The following is a 19436-nucleotide window of genomic DNA, read 5'->3' on the forward strand; positions in this document are numbered from 1 at the left end:
ATGCCTCTCGCGGTACTCTCGAGGCAGCGGCTGCAGCGCAACGAACCCGCACCCTGCAACCTACGTGTACGCTGGTGAGTACGGCACACCGGTGCTTCACCAGAACCTATCGCTTTTGGCGTGCTAGCATGCAGTCCGACAGCCGACGAGCGTTCTACGCCGAGCGGTGTTTCCCGGAACACTAGTATTAGCACGCTCTTTTCTGTTTCTGTTTGTTGGTGTTCGCAGGTACACCGCGAACAGATTGTACGCCACGAACCGGCAAAAAGTTCCGTAAAAATTTAACGATATCATTGGAAGTTGGCCGTTGCCGCATTACTTGTACAAGGCAGTTATTCTGCGGTCAGTAGATAGGTGGAATACCCAACTTGTCGTGACCCGTGGAGAATTTCGTCCACCAAAGCCAGAACATATCGAGTTCTATTGTCACGAATGTCGCCTCGTCCATTGATTCCACTCCATACGTTCTTGAAGAACTATCAGCAAAGAGGCCACAGGATGTGAAGCCTCCGTACCAACAGTACGAACTGAATTGAAGAGACAAGGCTGGGCACAGGAAACCAGATGCTTCAGTGTGAGTCCGTCACGCTCGGAACCGTACACCGTCGAGTGCGTACTTCATTGTGAACCCTAACGACAGAAGCGACAGCTGATGATCTCATCGCAAGAACATGCATCCAGTGGAAACGGTAGAACAGTGTATGGGTTGTCGAAGAGGGCCAAACCGCCGTTTTGCAACAGAGGGACGAGGAAGTGTTCCGAAAACATCAGCGTTTGGAGCGAGTTTTTCGTGTGCTCTCCCATGATTCGCCAGAAGAGGTGAATCGTTCAGCACCACAGCCTTTGTCGACAAAGTACGCATCGTGGCTCTATCGTCACCGATTTCTCGGACCTGCTGATTGGCAACATCGCTTTCCATCGCCTAAAACCGATCAAAGCGTGCCCGACTGAGACTGGTGCTAAGCTGCTCACCGGTCTAGCCTGTTCTGCTTATGTCAACCCAGTCAAATGCGTCTCCTCTATTGTCGAGCGCATTTTTCACCCGCACCTAACAGTGAACGAGTCGTTTGCATGCGTGAAACCGGAAGCTACAGGACGACATTAAAAGTCGCGTTGCTTCTTCTTCGAATAAGGCTCGCTCAGCTTCTTTCGCCTTGACGCATCTTGCCCAGCAATTATTCGTTTAAATTACGGGCGCACGGTTGCAAGCTGGGTACATCCCTCTAAAATTTTCGACCAAATCCACGTGAGGCAACTGATGATCTGGAGAGGAAATCCAACACTGCCTGATTGAAGGATCCTGGATTTGCGCAAACGACAACCCGAGTTTCCTGATGGATCGCTGCGACCCGTCGGCGATGGTAACATCTACATCCCCAACGCCTACGAGTACCAAACCATCCTCAAAAAGCATCTATGCGTCAAACAAGGGCGCTGCATGGGCACTGTATCCGTAGTGGCCTCAACGCATCGACCAAGAGGCTTGTGCGTCAATAAAAAGGAATTTCTGGTGAGTCGCTGAAGGCGAGCGGCGGGCTGGTGATGGAAGCGCTCGACGTGCTAGCGAGTCCCGATGAGATATTGCAACGAGAGCGGCATTCACCTCGTATCGTCTAGGCTCGTGGTGTTGCTGTGGGCTTGGCATCGACGCGTGTCGTACACATGGGATATTTGAAACGTAGTGCCTGAATTCCTCGCATCTTGCGCCTCTCTGTTTCCCTGAACAGAGGTCTGCAGAACGATGCATATGATTTCCCCAAACCCGGGCGTCCAAGTCTGCTCAAACGCTGATTCGATGTGCTTCCCACGTATCGTAACAAGTCCTATGGTGTAAACGAATACATTGGTGTACTGGAATGTATGGCCTGTTCAGTGAGCGACGGCTGATCGCTGAAGGCAAATCCGAAGTACTCGAACGGCTTCACGAAGCGCATTGTCCGAGGCCGGTAAAGATTTCTCGTTTACAAGGAGAAAACGGATAGAAATCTGCATAGAGCATGCACGCCTACAGCATATGCATCTATGTGTACTTTGCGAGACCTAGGCATGAGTTGCGCGGAATGGACTAATTTGCAATCGTTCAAAGCAAATGAGAAGAAGGATTTTGTGGTGAGCATGGCTCTCGTGCCGACAAACATCATGGCCGACGTCGTCCAGCTAAATCAAGGCTCGGGTGACCAAGGCCTGAATGGAAAGCACATGAAGCAGTTCAAAGATTCTGAAGCTCGTTATCATTCGAAATCGAGCACGGTGGAAGCCACGAGACTTTCCAGCAAGTGGAGCAATGGCACCAGGACCCATCTCGAAGCCCAGAGTATCATATCGCACAGAGACGGATGCTTCGTACTCGTCATTCAGAGCGTGCACGGGTGCTCAAGTGGCTCATACACACAATGTTTGGCGGGAGTACATGCGCTCGCTCTTCGGTCGCCAACTGTTTCGACTATACCAAGACGACAATCGCGCTTTCGCCAGGTTTCTTAACGATTTCTAAAGAAGATACAGCTGAATATTCGGGTCGTTTAATGATGCCCTAGGGCGTTGAACGGGCTAGGTCGCGCAAACCCTGAACCCCTGCTCCTTCGACGAAATCGAGCACCGAGCGCAGGAAGCGGTTCTGCAGGATTCTCGTCGATGAAGTCCGGATGACGTTCACGGAACACGTGCACAAGTACATCTTGAAGCTGGCTCAGAAAGAGATCCTGAAGCAGAGCCCCATGCACGTATTATTGTACGGTACGCTCATCAAACGTCTGACGGGGCGTCGATCGAAGGCACGCGTGTTGCCATGGATTCATATTATCAGCAGAAATGCGCAGAAGCACTTTCAGCACAGAGACGAGAACATCTCGATCAGCACTTGGGAATATCTCGGTCTTGCACAGCGCCAACCAGTTTCGTCGAGCGAATTTCCATGGGAATCGAATAGGACACCATGTGAGGATGAACGCGAACGCTGACGGCTTCCAGTAAAAATATTCACTGGCGAGCATCGAGGGCATGTGATTCCCGCCTGGAGCAACGCCCCGGCGTGCCATAGCTCGGCATTCTCGCAAGACCAGAGCACCGATTCTACGCATCGGACACCAGCCTCTGGACAATTCCTGAACGAGTTCTGTGCTCCATTGTTCGGTGTTCTTGTGTATTGCCATGACATCTCCTGTGGAGTCGAATGCAGCAGCGCCACGGATGTGATCACTGTGAAGATCAACCTGCTTTTCCGCGCACAATCCTTCTCATTATTGCAAGAATAGAATCCTACTGCAACCGGCCTAGAGCAAGGATCACTAGTCCGTCAGCGGTGCCTGTTGCAAGCGTTGCACGAAACCCCGGCAGCAGCTGCAGCAGCGCCTGGGACACTCGAACTGCACGAACTTTTGCACCACCGCCGCCCCTATCAACGTACCTTACCGACTACTACGGAACTCTCTGTGGCGCACCTGAGACACGATCCTGGTCGCGTGGACGCCCTTCTAGAAGCATTCGATACCAGGACGACTCGCAAAACTCGGCGTATGGACCACAAAATGCCAGCGCCTCGAAATTACAGACTAGCGCATTGAGCTGAATCCGGTGCAGCGGCAGCATCAACGTCATATTGGTCCAGGCGTTGCTGCCCGCGCGACCTTGGTGTGAACGCGCGCTCCCAGTGCCCAAGTTTGCTGTGGACGCTTGACACTGCAGTTGTCTGCTGGGATTCAGTCGTATTGCACAGGTTGAACGGTTGAGAAGCACACACACTCGTCGAAACTGTTATGTCTTTGGAACGCTCTAGCGCACAACGGGTTGATGCTTTGCGCAAACTCCTAGCCGCTCGCGGACTCGATGCATACCTGGTCCCTTCGGAGGACGCGCATGCCTCTGAGTACGTTGCAGCTTGTTTCCAGCGGCGGGCATTTCTGACCGGATTCACGGGCTCCGCTGGTACTGCAGTCGTTACGCGCGACCGAGCTTTTCTCTATACTGACGGGCGCTACTTTGTGCAGGCGGAACGGGAGCTCGACCCCAACGTGTGGGAACTGAAGAAACATCTCATAGATCCACCGATGGAAGAGTTTTTGGGCACTGTGCTGGCTTCCGGATCGCGCTTGGGGTTTGATCCCGAGACGCTTTCCATCAGTGCCTTCAACAGGCTGCGCAAAGCGCTGCAGCAGCACGGCATTCACCTGGTTCCTGTTACGAACGAACAGGACGGCACGGAGAGCGCTAGCACGCGCTGCAATTTAGTGGACCTTGTATGGGGAGCCGCCCGACCAGCGGAACCTCGCTCCGTCGTTTTTCCGCATGCGCTCTGTTTTGCTGGTGAGACGGCAGCGAGCAAGGTGAGCAGGGTCCTCAACGACATGGCGAAAAACCGGGTGGACTGGCTTGTTGTTTGCGCACTTGATGAAATCACCTGGCTCTTGAACTTGCGCGGAAATGACATCGAATACAATCCGGTTTTTCTGGCGTATGTGCTCTTACATCGACGCGCTGTCTCTGAGGCCGAAAACGAGCCCGCTGGTGACTTGTACCTGTATACCGAGCAGGAGCGCCTCAACGCTGAGGCACGCGAGGCCCTCAAGGCCCTGAAAGCTCATCTAAGGCCGTATGAGGCTATCGCCACCGACCTGGAACAGCTCATCGCTCTGGGGGATTGTGTCTGGTATGATCCGAGTCATACGAACTGTCTTATTGGACAAAAGCTCCATCTCGCGGAGTTCAGCGAAGCAACCCTGGACAGCAACCCTGCATCCGCCAAGCATGCAAGGCATTCAATTTTGGCAAAGGCAACCCCTATCGGCCTGTTCAAAGCTCGCAAGAACGAGACGGAGCTGGCTGGTATGCGCGCTGCACACCTGCGGGACGCCGTGGCGCTCTGTCGCTTCCTGGCGTTGCTCGAGCACAAGCTCGTCGAACAGGGCACCACAATAAATGAGATGGAGGCTGCCCAGCTCCTGGACGAGTTTCGATCGCAACAGGAGCATTTTGTTTCACCGAGCTTTCCAACGATTTCGAGTGCTGGTCCGAACGCTGCGGTTATTCATTACAGGCCGTGTGCGGAGAGCGCTCGACCGATCACGAGGGATGCGATCTATCTGGTCGATTCAGGAGGTCAGTATCTGGACGGCACTACCGATGTGACACGAACGCTGCACTTTGGCACGCCTACCGCATTGGAGCGCGAGTGCTTTACGCGCGTGCTCAAAGGCTACATCCAGCTGGAGCAGGCATGCTTTCCTCCGGGTACTACTGGTCAACAGTTGGACGTTCTGGCGAGGTTGCCGCTCTGGCTCATCGGCCGCGACTATCGGCACGGTACTGGACACGGCGTCGGATGCTTCCTGAATGTGCACGAGGGCCCGCAAATGATAAGTCCACGGTCTTCTGCCGGTGAGACGCCCCTGGAACCCGGCATGACTGTAACGAATGAACCAGGCTACTATGAGAACGGACGGTTTGGCATGCGATTCGAGAATGTTCTGCTGGTTGTCCCGAAGCTTCATCCCGATCACTGCATGGACCGGAAAGCATTCCTGGGGTTTGAAAACATCACGCTGGTTCCAGTAGAGCGCAAGTTGCTGGATACCAAACTTTTGACAGAACAAGAGATCGCTTGGATCGATTCTTATCATCAGAGCGTATGGAAAGCTGTGGCGCCGCTTGTTGCGGATGACCCGTTAGCAACAAAATGGTTGCATCAACAATGTCGATCATTGCGGGCGACATGTTAACATGAGCGACACTATAAATGTATTGGTGCTGTGGATCGTACCTGCTCTGCAGACCTAGATGGTATGGGTGTATAGAGGTGTCGTTGCAACGTCCAAAACTTCGAAGCGCACGCAGACTCGTTACGGGATGCTGGAGCTCTGAACTATGTTATACATTTTCGCAGGCATCGATTCCTCTTTGAAGGCCCGCTTATGGCCACGGACGCACAGAGCGCTCCTAGTCGGGCTTTCCAGAACCAGACCACTTGCAGTTCCGAACGGCTCTGTGCACCACATAGAGACGATGCACCATCGGCCTCCAGATTCTTGTTCTTTTTCGAAAGACGACATGGTCTGCTCCGGGAATCGAATATACCGCTACCGCCCAGTGGTGTTTAGGTATGCGCTGCTTTCGAGACTCCTTCGAGAACGATACGATCCCATACACTGCGAAGCTTTTGGAATGCCTTGTCACCTACCATAGAACATCGTTCCAGTTTGCCACTGAGCGGTGCACAGGGAGCCTGCTCATCGTTTCACCGTATGCCGCAGAAGCTAGCTCCAGCCGCAGTCAAGACGCAGCGCCTGTCCGCACCAGGGCAAGCGTTGTCCAGTACGCGGAAGCGCTTCTGCCTTTCCAACCGGCAATACAACGCCAGTCGCTACCTGTCGAGCCAGTTCAGCAACGAAAACGTCGCTCAATCGTAGCTGCAAGCGCAGTGCAACGTACACGCCGACGCTCGCTGAAAGCATAGTAGACGGGGCTACGTGAGAGGCTCGCGAACCTCCGCTGCTCCCCAGCGCTTGACTGCTGCTTGGAGAGCGCCCGCTGGACTCATGTGCTCTCTTCCGCTTGAATCCAAAGCGTAACAATAGGTTAATCAGTTTCTATACGCTATTGATACCGGATCAGAGCCTCCAAACTGCTTTAGTTCGTCAATAGTATGCCGAGCTCCGCGTCAAATCGTCTGCCTCCAGCTTGAAGCAGAGACACCTGTGCCCGTTTTCGACCGCATAGCCCCGCAGCCACAAGGCACCTGGCGAGACCCCGACTTGAGGAGGCACTCGAGTGTCAACGCTGCGCCCCCGATACACAGCGTTATCTGTTCACCTGCTCGTGCACCACCTGCTTTCTTCCGAATGAGCTGTCACGAACTGACGAAGACCCTCGTGCCTCAAAACCTGTGCTGCATGGAGACTCGTCAGCAACTACAATTCGCGCGTGAAGTGGCAACCTCCAGAGTTTCCCCACTCATCATAGTTCTCGATCTCTTCTTCATCCCCATACTTCTCCGTTTCAACGAAATAGAGCCTGTGGGGCACAACGAGAAACAGCCGATGATGCCCCTGCTTCAATACCGGACCCCGGCCGACGGTCGCAGCGCACCGCTTCTCCGCAGGCTGTCTTCTAGGCAGGCTGCTTTCGTGCACAGCGGCTTGGTGCTGCGCATACGCATAGGTGTGCTGGACTGTAGAAGGCTACGATGCAGGGCACACGGTCATTAGAGCCATGGGACAGTGATAAGCTCGCTTTTCTGCACCGACCTTTCCTGTCGGCTCGGCGGCGGCTGCGTTTGCAGTGCGCTCTGAACGAAACCGTACGTGTTCAGGTTCCTCGCGGAAACGGCACACTTGGTGTTACAACTCATAGCGCTAAGTTTGCGCTGCAGACGGCTACTGGACCGGTCGAGATCAGTCCAGGGTCTAGAGGTCGAGACGGTTTTCCGGTCTGGGGGTTCAGTGCTGCAGTTGTCGCTGCAGGACTCGCTTCGACCTGGCTCTATCGCTACGTTGGCGAACGCTATAGCTTTCCGCTGCTCACAGGCACCCTGCAGGAACTTCCTGCAGCGGGCGATCGTCTTCTGCGTCTGGTCGAGCGCTTGATAGCTGCCGAGCATGAACTCTCTTTCGATGAAGCAGCGGATGCGATGCACTGCATGCTGGAAACGGTTGGTGAACATCCAGCTCGCGTCGCTGCGTTTCTGGTGCTACTACGACGAAATGGTGCTGAAACTGGCCAAGTACTCGCCGGTATGGCGGCAGCGCTTCTGGAAAGAGCGGTCCTCGTGTCGACGGGCGATCTAGCCACTTTGGACATCGTCGGCACCGGTGGTGACGGGTCCAATACTGTGAATATATCGACTGCAGCAGCGATCGTTGCGGCTGCTTGCGGAGCACGTGTTGCCAAGCACGGTAATCGCTCTGCCTCTTCAAAATGCGGTTCAGCTGACGTACTCGAAGCGCTTGGCGTTGCAATCGATCTGGGACCTGAGCAAGTTGCTCGCTGCATCGCCGAGACTGGTATTAGCTTTCTGATGGCGCCGCGTTTTCATCCACAGTTGGCAACAGTGGCACCACTACGGCGATCGCTGCGAGTGCGCACAGTTTTCAACAACCTAGGGCCACTGCTAAACCCGGCCCGAAGCCGCTATCAAGTCATTGGGGTTGCAGCACCGGAGCTCATGGAGCCCATGGCTGAGGCTGTGGCTCGCCTCGGAACCGAGCGCTCCTGGATTGTGCACTGTGCAGGTCTGGATGAAATGGCGCCGATCGGTGCGACAGAGGTCATCGAAGTACGAAAAGACGTGCCTCCATGCCGGTTCCGAGTCGAGCCCGAAACACTAGGCATGCCTCTGTGTACCGTAGAGGATCTCGTTGGTGACGATTGTGCAGCCAATGCGGCGACGATCACGAGTATTTTGCAAGGCGCACCAGGCCCCATTAGCAATGCGATCATTATGAATGCCGGAGCAGGGCTTGTCGTGTACGGTCTCGCGGAGACGCTACAGGATGCCTGTGACATGGCAGCGAACGCGCTGATGAGTGGCGCGGCGTGGGAGACACTGGAAAAGTGGAAGTCCTTGAGCCGGCAGCTTCAATAATTAGACCGCGGAATGACGATTCGTCGGGAATGGCGAATACGCGGCGATACGCTTTGGACACACGCTGGTACCAGCACACGAATCCTGTGCAGCGATGCGAAAAAACGCTCATCTGGAAGCGTACGAGTCGCTGGCACCGTCTGCCTGGAGGCGTATGCGAATCCGACCTTGCGTGACCTACAGATGGTTTATAAACCGCTGATTCAAAGCTTTTTGATGAATACGCATTTCATCCTGTTGGGCGCTCCTATCGGAAACGAAGAATGCCTTGTCGTTGGCTGCATCCACAAGTCTAATGCGGCAGCAGTTGCAGCCAGAACCAATTGTCTGCTCCTTGAGCGCTCGCTCTTCGCTTGACCGACTAGGGAACCTTCGACGGATCCGAGGCACAAGATGCACCTTCTGAAACCATACAAGCTACTGTCTTCGGTCTGTGACTGGTCCCAGGACTGATGATTCAGAAAACGCCTCTTATTGGAGCGTTCCGAGATACGTATCAAGCGCGAAGGCACCTGTCAATAAGCAATTGGCATCGACAGATAGACTCGTGCGCAAGTTGGAAAACACTGTGAAGCGACGCTACAAGCCCAATGTTGCATCTTGCCACCGATATTTAGAATGATGCACCAGCAGCAGCAACAGCAGCAGCCGGCCGTCTCAGCTCCAGCACACCCTAGTGGCGAAACGCGACGCTCGTCCGAACACGCGCAAGTCAGTGGGCGGAAGAGCCCTCGAGTCTCTCCGACATTTGCTGCGCTTCCCGTTTCCTGCGGATGTAGTCCTTCTGCTGGCAAACTTCGTAAGCGTGCCTCAGTTCGGTGCAGTGCCAAGGAAGATAAAAGTGTTCGCGGCGACAGCGGTTCAGTGGCACGAGAAGGTGCGCGCACCCGTCGCGCCACTCCAAAGGAACCTTATTCGCGATGCAGAAAGCCTCATCAACAGGTTTCGGATCGGTATCGACGGATTCGACGTGTCTCCCCGTCATGGAAACCAGTAACGGGGTGCAAACAACTGCAACGCTAACGAGACGTTACCTCGTCGAAGCACTTCTACGGCGTTTCCCGCGCACCCGCGACGCAGTTGTGTGATGGAACGGCAGCGGCGATGCGTGCCGTCTCGCTGGCACGCATCCGAGCACATGAACTTGGAAGTCGGAGGTTTGATGGATCGTTTACCGCGCACTGAAAAAAAAAGTAAGAAGAGAAAAAGCGCACAATCGGATAACGCTGGACAAAGTAAACGTTTATTCAGTGAACGTAAAAGCATCCGTGCGCATGAACTTGGAAGTCGGAGGTTTGATGGATCGTTTACCGCGCACTGAAAAAAAAGTAAGAAGAGAAAAAGCGCACAATCGGATAACGCTGGACAAAGTAAACGATTATTCAGTGAACGTAAAAGCATCCGAGCACATGAACTTGGAAGTCGGAGGTTTGATGGATCGTTTACCGCGCACTGAAAAAAAAAGTAAGAAGAGAAAAAGCGCACAATCGGATAACGCTGGACAAAGTAAACGATTATTCAGTGAACGTAAAAGCATCCGAGCACATGAACTTGGAAGTCGGAGGTTTGATGGATCGTTTACCGCGCACTGAAAAAAAGTAAGAAGAGAAAAAGCGCACAGTCGGATAACGCTGGACAAAGTAAACGTTTATTCAGTGAAAGTAAAAGCATCCGTGTGCATGAACTTGGAAGTCGGAGGTTTGATGGATCGTTTACCGCGCACTGAAAAAAAAAGTAAGAAGAGAAAAAGCGCACAATCGGATAACGCTGGACAAAGTAAACGATTATTCAGTGAACGTAAAAGCATCCGTGTGCATGCGTGAGCCATAACATCATGTTTCACGTGAACCATGTTCCATACGCAGATGCGTGGCATCATATGCTTTTTCGCGGTTTATTGCTGCTGTGTTCGATACCTGTGCTCATTCGAAGGAATAGAGAATCCACAGGAACAGGATAGAGATGGAACAAGGGGATTCTTGGAGTTTGCCATCCCTGGTATAAACAAAAAACGAAAGAATCCTCTTCTCCGTGATCATCGAGCGAAGAAGGGCACCTGACGCAGACGAACGCGAGGAACAGGTGCGTTCAACCAGCGACAACGAACGTGTGGAGCTCGTGATCCGACACTTTAACGTCGTCATCAATAGCAGGAGATGTATGGCGTTGAAGACAAGACCCGAGGAGCTGTGGCCAGCGAAATCTGTGGGGCAATCTTTCGGGCTTGACGTGTGTAGCGAGAAACCAAAGCCGATAGCAGTCGATCGGTCAAAAAAGACTGGTAGGCGTCTGTGCCTGGGTATCTAGTTACACTCCCGCGTTGCGGAACATGTTCGGTACTAGTGAACTGCGTAGATGCAGAGGAAGGAAACACGTCGATTCATGCCAGATGGTCCGCAGGGCACGAGGCGCCTCAGCGAGCGACGGAGCACACTCCTTTCAAATACGTATCGCTTTTGCCGTGGATGTCAATTGTCTTTCCATGGACTTTTCGCAAACCAATCAGCCATGCACGTGCGCTGTGCTCGTTTCCAATTAAAATGAGAGACTGGACATCGCGCCCTGTTCCTGGTTTGAGCGTTTGCCGGACTTTTTGTTCAGAAGTGCAGACTCGACATTCGAAGTTGAACAACAGGAAATGATGGATTCATATCCGGTGTTACGATTCTCGGTCGTGTTGTCGACGTTGCTCGACTGTCTCTCTCTCTCTCTCCATCTCTCTCGCTGGAATTCTTCACGTCACCGGTATCAGGATGATTTCCGACGATCTCGAAAGGCGGTTTCGCAAGATAACCGCTCTCATGATGCAATGCGCATGCCCATGCATCCATACTCGTCCTTTCCTTACATGTACTGCAGCAAAATCGCGCATGCCTCAAGTTTCCAATCCTTGTTTCTCAAGATATCTCGGGTGCGTAGCCGTGCGAGCGCCTGGATTGAGGACCAAAACTACTCCGTGTTGTCCCTTGACGACCTGTTCACAAGCTCATGCCAAAACTTTGTTGAACTCGTTATCTCAAATAATCAATTCTGTTCCAAAGACAAACCCTCGATGCCTTTACGTCATCCCAGGACCATCATTCTGCAGCAGCACGATACCTCTACCAGGTAATGCTCCCAGAGAGACCTATCTCTTGTGTTTGCCTGGGAAAGCTACTTGGACTCGAATCTGCGTCATCGCATCGATCGCTTCCAAAGGAACGCTTGTCACCGCTGTGCACGAAGCGAACGTACATGGATCGAAAGTCCCCGACTTTGCTTTCCAGTCTGGATTTAGCTTCCCATAGATGCTTCATCATGGACAACATCACGTGCCGCAAATTATCCATCGCATGCGAAAGCGAGCACTCGCGTGTGCAGCTGACGAAGTACACTCCCGGCGGATCGCTCGGGCCAGGCCCATGATCACAGGGCATGGTGCTGGACACGGAAACATAGGAGAGCATCGAGGTGAGCTTTCTGTACCTGTCAAGAGCGTCTGCGTTGTTCTGCAGAAAGCGTGCACACGCAGCAGACCGGCGTTCGGAGTAGGATGAGGTGCTGTGGACCTCACGAGATATTTGACCACAATTGATAGTCTCCGCTGCGAACAGCGCACTGCGGATGTACATACAAAGTAGATCAATGTGGCAAGCGAACCGTATATCGCAACTGCTATCCGTGCATGAACGACGCTGCCAAGAAAAGCAAGATAGCAAATCATGACGTGAACGCTCCCACGAGCATCCTACAACTGCTGAAACCAGAGGCGACGGAAAAAGTAGAGAGCCGCGCATTTAAGGCTGGAAACAAGAGATAAGCAGGGGAAGCAGTCACAGAAAAATTCCGCAAAGCCCGGTACTGATGACTGCGAAAAGCGACCAGCGTTTCTCTAGATACGCCCGAGTCAGGCAAGTGCACCCGTTCCGGTGTATTCTCCTGACACGGGTGCAATTGCCGACCCGCGGCGGTGAACCTCGCAAACACATTCCTCCGTCGGACACGTTCACGCAGTCGAGGGGCTCTCGCTCGCCAGCCATCACTCTGCGAAAGTTTTGGTGATGCAGAAAGCGCTCCCAGTTACGAAACACTGCAACCACCGCGCAGACTCTGGTAACTGTGCGTCGGTCTGTTCCCGCTTATGACGCGCAAATGGCAAGGCCGTGCTCCTCCGAAACGCAACTCGTCGTCGTGTCTCCACCTGCACGTTGGACCTCGTTTCCCAATGTTTTTCTCTGCAATTTCGGGGATGCTCACCAACCTGTCCCGGTCTGCGTCACCCTGCCGGGCTACCACGAGATACTAGGGCACATTCCGTTGGCCATTGACGTCCGCACAACCACCGGGAAGGTGCGATCGGTTCCCGCCTTGTCGTCTACGCTTCCGCTCTTTGATAGGCTCTTTTCGCCGTGCATCCTTGCAAATCGTCTTTCAGGCTTTCTATGCGGTCACACTGACGAGCGCGCCTGCCGACGTTCGGTAATCCTCGTACCAGCAGCAGCAGCAGCAGCAGCAGCAGCACCTCGTGCGTGGACACGCGTCGAAGGACTCACGTCCACGCAGATGTCCACGGTATCTAGCTACTGCATCACACTCCGACGGATCCAAACTGGGCACCATGAGAACCCACGACAACATGCGCGACAGCCGGACGCAAGGACTTGACGCTAGCGAAGGCAATTCGATCACGGAACATCGTGCACACTTTGGATGTTTGGTCTCAGCCCGAGCAGGGTTCCAGCTGGTGCCTGGTGCTCCACCAGCACTGCGGTCGCCCGCAGTACACGCCCGACGGATTGAACTACTTGCGACCTCGCCGAGTCGCCACCAGGGCATCCTCGGGAAAGCGAGCCCTGAAAGACAATGAACGCCCGCTGCCATCGGCAACCAAATCATGCCCCGTTTTTCGGCTGAAACGCGTCTTCAGACGCCTCCGTCGCACGTCACACTCCGATTCCTTGTTCAAATGCGTCCTGAGACGTCTTCACCACCTGGTATCTGATGTGACGACGGCAAATAAAACTTCTGATCTTGAGTCGGTTGCCAGATGCCACGACAAGTGCCGTCGAGTCCCTGTGCTCGCATTCGCACGTGCGTATCTGCCTCTCAGTCGATAACCGCAAAGTAGTTTGCCCGGAATCGAGACGATCAAGTTAACCAGTGCGAGCGTAGAGTCCGCGTTCGTAACGAACGCAACCAGCGTCCAGCAATCTATTCAAACATGCCGCAACATCGCCGAGCGTCCCACGAAACGGTGGATCCGTACAGAACATGGTCAGCATTTGGTGCATGCGCTCCAATGTCAGAGATTCGAAGTTGGCAAGCATGCCGAGAATATAGTTGCCAATCACCTCCTCGGTATTATCGTCCTTGTCTTGGATCTTTTCGGTCGCAGGGCCAGGTACAGCGCTCAGCGCGTCTGCAATGGGATCTATCTGGGTAGCATCGATAGGAGACGCTTGCCATTCCCGCGTATTTGGCTCGGTTCCTCCGTGCTCAACGATTTCATAGAAATCACCTTCGTCGACGAGACGCAGGATTCCATGGCGAGACCAGAAACGGAGCGCGCCTTGGAGAAGCGCGTCATACGGCGGCAACGAAGATGCCGCATCAGGCGTAGCATCTCCGCCGGGTTCAAGCAGGAAAAGCTTCTGCCTGAGCGCATTCCGACTCCAGCGTGGTTGTTCAGCGAAAAGCTCCAAGAGCATTGCATTCAGAAGCGGGACGTTCGTAAACTCCACATGGCGGCCATCAGCAAATTCGAGCTCCAGATCGCAAACTCCTGCTACTGGAATCCAGTGCAGGACTCGGGGCGCTCGCTGGCGCGCGAAACTCTCCTGGCATAAGCGGATGAACTGCTCGAGATCCGCATTCAAGTGATGGGCATAACTTTTGAGGGTTGCAAAGTACTCCGATCCGGTCAGATTCGGAGCAAGCAGCGACTGAGTGCGTTCAGGTGGCCCAAAGTGAGTCCCCGCCTCGGGGCACAGCAAAGGCCAATAGAGGTATGAGATGAACACTAGTTCTGTTTGCTGCTTGGAGTCTAGTTCCATGTGTTTTTCTTGGCGAATAAAATTCATGAAACGTCGGGAATCCGAGATATCCTTGAGCATAATGTCTGCATCGTTCAGGCTGGTCTCTCCGAGGCGGACCTTGAGCACCTCCAGGTTACGTACGAGAAGCTCAAACTCATAATCCATGACGGTGGTCAGTTTTCGTGCAAGGTAAAACTGAAACTCAGCTATGAAACGCTCCCGTCCTCCACACACACCCATGAGGATGTGCAGGATATCGTGTTGGGCAAAACGATGCGCAATCTGTCCGCGGGTCTCCAGACCAGAGACGGAGAACATGCCATCGGACGAAGCTGGGTCGGCGTCCGTCTCTGACCTGCTATCGTCGGTATCGTCGGAGGAGGCATCCTCGAGGTGGGTATATGCATGGAACCTTGGGCCCGGACAATGATCTATTTGCTGTTGCTGTTGCTGTTGCTGCCCATTCAGGGCGAAAAGTTCCGCGTACTCGGGACTCGTGAACAGCTCCACCAGGCGCGTCATGGCTTCGGGGCACTGTCTACGCAAATACTGTCGCACCAGGGTCGTAGCTCGCGCAAGCAGATATCCATGAGGATCAACCAGGAGCAAAGACTGTATCGTATTCACAAAATGGTGCAAGATATCACTCGTAGAGGCACCAGGATGCAGGAGTCGTCGTTCCAGTTGGCTACACAAACTCTGGGTTGTTTCCTGGAGTGCATCTGTGCTCTCAAGGCACCGCCGTATATCCAAAAGCGGTGCTTTTGAGGCTGGATATTCAACGATAAGATCAAAAAGCTGCGATAAGCGCGCATGGAGCAGCGTCTCATGGGTGAAATAACCTACCTTGCGCTCAAACGCTGAACCACTGGTGGACTGCACGCCTTCTCTCATAGATATTTCAGCATCTGGAGGATCGAGCGGCATCACAGCTACCCATGGTTGTAGAAGCTTCTGGACCCATGCGAGCAGGTCGTCGAGAACGCCTTCGTGAAGCTCATCCCGCGCAAGCCGGTAAGCTCGCTCTTCAATAGACTCGTAGATCTGAACTACAACGAGGTCTCTCCATTGATCTAGGAGCCCCAGCACAGCAAGCTGCCTCTCGAGGTCCGCTAGCAGTAGTGGAACTGCTTGGGCGCAATCTCCTTCAGAGCGTAGGTGGCGCTGCTGTGCTCTCAGCGAGTCATACTGGCTGGGTACATGCCCGAGTTCGTCCGAGTTTCCTGTAACCACTTGTTCTTCAGCGTCCTGGAGCGCCCAAACAAACATACTGCGTACAAGGCGTCGCATCGCCGTTTGCGTCACTTGCTGTAGGATGACGGCCTGTGCATCGACGGAGAGCGCACCCCGCCAGTAGAGCCGCCTAGATGGATCTAGACGCTCAGCCACGACGTCCATGACTTGAAGTGCTTGTTCGAGCAGTTCTGCAGCCTCCGCGATACACGCTCTCGTAGCCGCTGGGTCGAAGCTCGTCGGGGTGTCGCAGTCCGCAGTCCCGGTTAGACGCTTCCTCGAGTCGTTCCAGGGAGCGCAGGTGCTATGGGTGCACCCAAGCACCGGCTCCAGAAGCGCTTCCCAAACTTGTTCTCGCACGAATTCCTTCAAAAATAATACCGCATAGCGACAAAAAGGAACTGAGGCGCGTTGCGATGTAGACACGAGCCACCGGAGTGCATCCTTGAGCTGCTGCCTCTCCACAGTCGAGTGCTGCGTTGGGTGTCTTCGCTCCAGCAGTGCTTCCTGGAGATGGTGCACTGCGGTCTCCCAAGCGTCAGGCAGTGATCGTGAGGTTTCTGGCAACTCCTGACTTGACTGCATCGCAGTCAGCGTCTCGTCAACGTTGCTCAGCGCAAGCGAACCGCCCGCAGCCGGCACCCGGAGCGACGCTCGTACCGGCTTGTGCTCAACGAGACCGCCTCCAGCGTGACTTTCTGACTTCCAGCGGTGTCGTTCCGGTGCTCTCACGGAAGGTGTCGGACAACAGTTCACCGTTTGGAACCAAGTTGCTCCGTTGACGCTCGAGCCGGTGCTCGATAACGTCCTCACCTGAACCAAAGCGTGCAAACGAGTCGTTACGTTCCGGCTCGGCCGGGCAGGCACGCCGGAGCAGCGTTTCGGGCGCTATACCAAGCAGCGTGCCTTGCCTGTAGCGATCCTTCGATCTGATAGTTCATCTGCTTTTACTACCTATATAGAGGTGGTTACTCGTCACGTGCGTGAAGCAGCGCACAGTGCCGCTCATTAGCAACGCTGGACAGCGGCTCGGCTGAACGTTCCGGGTTCCTGGTACCCGACACGAGGTCGGTTGTTCGCACCCAGCTGTGGGGAACCGCCCGCTAACCGCTGACGTTCGAGTCTCGTTGTGTACAGTTTCCTTAAGTAAGATTGTTGAATCTTGCTCGCACTCGTTAGAACGGCGTGCTCAACGCTGAAGCGTTTGGACGGGTTTCGCTTTTGCGGTACGTAGGTCAGCGATTGCTTTACCGTTGCCCTATGGAAGAAGCTACCGACGACCACGTGGAGCGTGTGGTACACATACCTGTCAGTCCAAGTGTCACTTTGCAGGCATGGTTGTTCCAGAGCAGAAGCGCTGGTGCTTCCGAACGAGGAGTCGTACTGATGCATCCCCATCCGAAACTCGGCGGTGACGCTCGTTCGAACAACGTCATGAGTGTGCTGTGTACGAGCCTGGCCAGCTCGAAAAACTATGCCCTTACTGTGCTTTCTTTCAACTCACGCGGGCATGGCGGATCAACAGGTACCGCAACCTGGCGAGGTGAAGCGGAGCGGGAGGATGTTCTCGGCGCGGCACGTTGGCTTCACGCGCGTCTTGGTGACTCGTCGGCGATCATCATCATCGGCTACTCGTTTGGTGCAGCGGTCTGTAGTTCCGCCATAGGGCAGCTGTGCAAGAATGCTGGCGGCGTACCGCCCTGGCTAGCTGCACTGGTGGTGATCTCGTATCCGGCAGGCTTTCTCTCCCGACTCGTTTTGGGTTGTCACCTGGAGCCCACAAAATATGTCACTGTGCCCAAACTCTTCATTCACGGTGGTAGGGATCAGTTTTGCTCCTCCGGAACGTTTGAGTGGTTGTTTGCGCAGGTTCAAGAACCCAAAGATCGTGTGTTTTTCCCTGAGGCAGATCATTTTTGGGTTGGCATGGAGGATGAGTTGGCGCACACGGTGTGTATGTGGCTGCAAAGTTGTCTCGCTCGTCGAAATTTACGTAACTCTCAATGAAAAGCACCGCTCATCATGCTATTGCATCACGATTCTGCTTCTTTGAATCCGGTGGAATCGGGGCTTTTTAGTAGCTCGTGCATCCTGTTTTGGTGTTGCTGTTGCTGTTGCTCCTGGGATTCTAGCTATGTCTTCGGCGCTGTAATGACTGGTTCGTGAACGGAGAACAAATGGAGTGAGCATTCGAATGACCCGAGCACATTCCCTTTCCGACAATTGGCATTGCAGGTCCTGTGAAATTTTCCACATGTGCCACTGGTCTGAAGCTATCACGTGATGCGTGAAGGCGGGACCTCGTCAACGACATGCGAGCGTCCTTTGGGTGAATACCCGCTGATACCGCTCAGGCGTTTGCGTGTCGTGCGACTGCCAGTTATGCGGTATTCCCTGCAGCCGTGACTGCTTCTGGTACAACGCCAACAGCTGGTTCTGCCTGCGCTGTCGTTGGTCACGTCTACCATGAATGCTTGTTCACTAACTGCCCGTTCATATGCGCGTCATGCTGGAGCAACCGCCAGAGCTAGCCCTAACGTTGCTCGCGTTCGCCATGAATACTGCTTAATCACCGTTGCGTTCACTAGGACATACTGCACTAGTTACCAGCAGTGCTGCGTTGGCTGTCGCTTGCTTCCACCGCTACTTCTGCTTCAGCTTCTTCGCAATCGAGTTTGCATAGTACAGCAGCGACCGCGGGCGCTGCCCCTGCTCTCGCGAGCGTCGAGCGTGGCTGCGCTATGGGCATGTTCGCGTTCGGATGCGCGTAGTATAGCTACATCTTCTGTTGCATGCCAAACGTCGCACGGCGTCCCAGCTTCCAAAGCAACTGATACGTGATGTTTAGGAAGCATCTGGTTGGGGTACGCGTCGAACTTCGATTGCCGTATCCGTACGCTTCGTCGGCGCAGACACAATGCGCTCCCACGGCGTCTCCGTTTTCATGGACTTCTTCTCGTTCGCCCGGGTAATGCTGCATCCTGCATAAATATGCTTGTGCCTCTGAAACTCCTAGTGCAGTCGTAGAAAATCCGGGTCAGCATGGTGTAGCATCCCCGACATCCTACAGACAACAACGAAGCACTTCATGGAGGTCTTTCTGAACCACGAATAACGGAGTAAATGCGTCTCATGCATCCTCAGAGGATCAAGAGCATCTCCAAACAAACGTCTGGCGCTGCGCGACGTCCATCGAAGAACTCCTGCCATACGGCAAACTACACAAAAGTATGCCGATCACATCCTTCGTATTACTTTCCAGGAATCATATTCGAACGAACCCTCTAATATCTGTCGTACGATATCGGGGCTTGATGCCCGCATCGCGAGATTCTGAAGAGAAGCGAGCGCGTTGCGAGCGCACCACGGAAACAGCGCGACGGGACACGTCACCGGACAGATTATTCCATTTATGTCGCATATCTGATATTTGCAGCACGATGCATGACGCCTGCACGCAGCGCGATTCCCGCCTGAGACACGTGTCTGGATATCCCTTCTGGCGGCAGATCGATTTCTCTAACAGGATTCTCACCGATGCGTCGTTGCTTTCACTTACCTGGAAAATAAGCCAACGATCTTATGCATCCGGCAACACAGATCACTTCATGTAC

General features: G+C 54.0%; 5 protein-coding genes across 5 annotated transcripts, besides 4 other annotated features; 3 read left to right on the forward strand and 2 right to left on the reverse strand.

Annotated features, from left to right (window-relative positions):
• Window positions 1–292: part of a sequence feature (possible transcribed region) that runs on past the window's edge.
• A 3463-nt stretch (window positions 293–3755) lies between these two features.
• On the forward strand, window positions 3756–5714 carry CYME_CMC096C (cytoplasmic aminopeptidase P; the record flags this gene model as incomplete). Its single annotated transcript, XM_005535258.1, has 1 exon — window positions 3756–5714. The coding sequence occupies one exon, from the start codon at window positions 3756–3758 to the stop codon at window positions 5712–5714; it is 1959 nt and encodes a 652-aa protein (XP_005535315.1).
• Window positions 5164–7019: a sequence feature (possible transcribed region).
• A 158-nt stretch (window positions 7020–7177) lies between these two features.
• Window positions 7178–8575, forward strand: CYME_CMC098C (anthranilate phosphoribosyltransferase; the record flags this gene model as incomplete). The annotated part of the gene is made up of 1 exon (XM_005535259.1): window positions 7178–8575. One exon carries the CDS (start codon window positions 7178–7180, stop codon window positions 8573–8575), a length of 1398 nt encoding a protein of 465 aa, XP_005535316.1.
• A 712-nt stretch (window positions 8576–9287) lies between these two features.
• On the reverse strand, window positions 9288–9560 carry CYME_CMC099C (NADH dehydrogenase I beta subcomplex 7; the record flags this gene model as incomplete). The annotated part of the gene is made up of 1 exon (XM_005535260.1): window positions 9288–9560. One exon carries the CDS (start codon window positions 9558–9560, stop codon window positions 9288–9290), a length of 273 nt encoding a protein of 90 aa, XP_005535317.1.
• A 2095-nt stretch (window positions 9561–11655) lies between these two features.
• Window positions 11656–13125: a sequence feature (possible transcribed region).
• Window positions 12567–14633: a sequence feature (possible transcribed region).
• On the reverse strand, window positions 13708–16407 carry CYME_CMC102C (anaphase-promoting complex subunit 2; the record flags this gene model as incomplete). Its single annotated transcript, XM_005535261.1, has 1 exon — window positions 13708–16407. One exon carries the CDS (start codon window positions 16405–16407, stop codon window positions 13708–13710), a length of 2700 nt encoding a protein of 899 aa, XP_005535318.1.
• A 675-nt stretch (window positions 16408–17082) lies between these two features.
• Window positions 17083–17829, forward strand: CYME_CMC103C (hypothetical protein, conserved; the record flags this gene model as incomplete). Its single annotated transcript, XM_005535262.1, has 1 exon — window positions 17083–17829. The coding sequence occupies one exon, from the start codon at window positions 17083–17085 to the stop codon at window positions 17827–17829; it is 747 nt and encodes a 248-aa protein (XP_005535319.1).
• Between the last annotated feature and the right edge of the window lie 1607 nt (window positions 17830–19436).

Source organism: Cyanidioschyzon merolae, chromosome 3 (assembly GCF_000091205.1).
Source record: "Cyanidioschyzon merolae strain 10D DNA, chromosome 3, complete genome".
NCBI classification, from domain to species: domain Eukaryota; phylum Rhodophyta; class Bangiophyceae; order Cyanidiales; family Cyanidiaceae; genus Cyanidioschyzon; species Cyanidioschyzon merolae.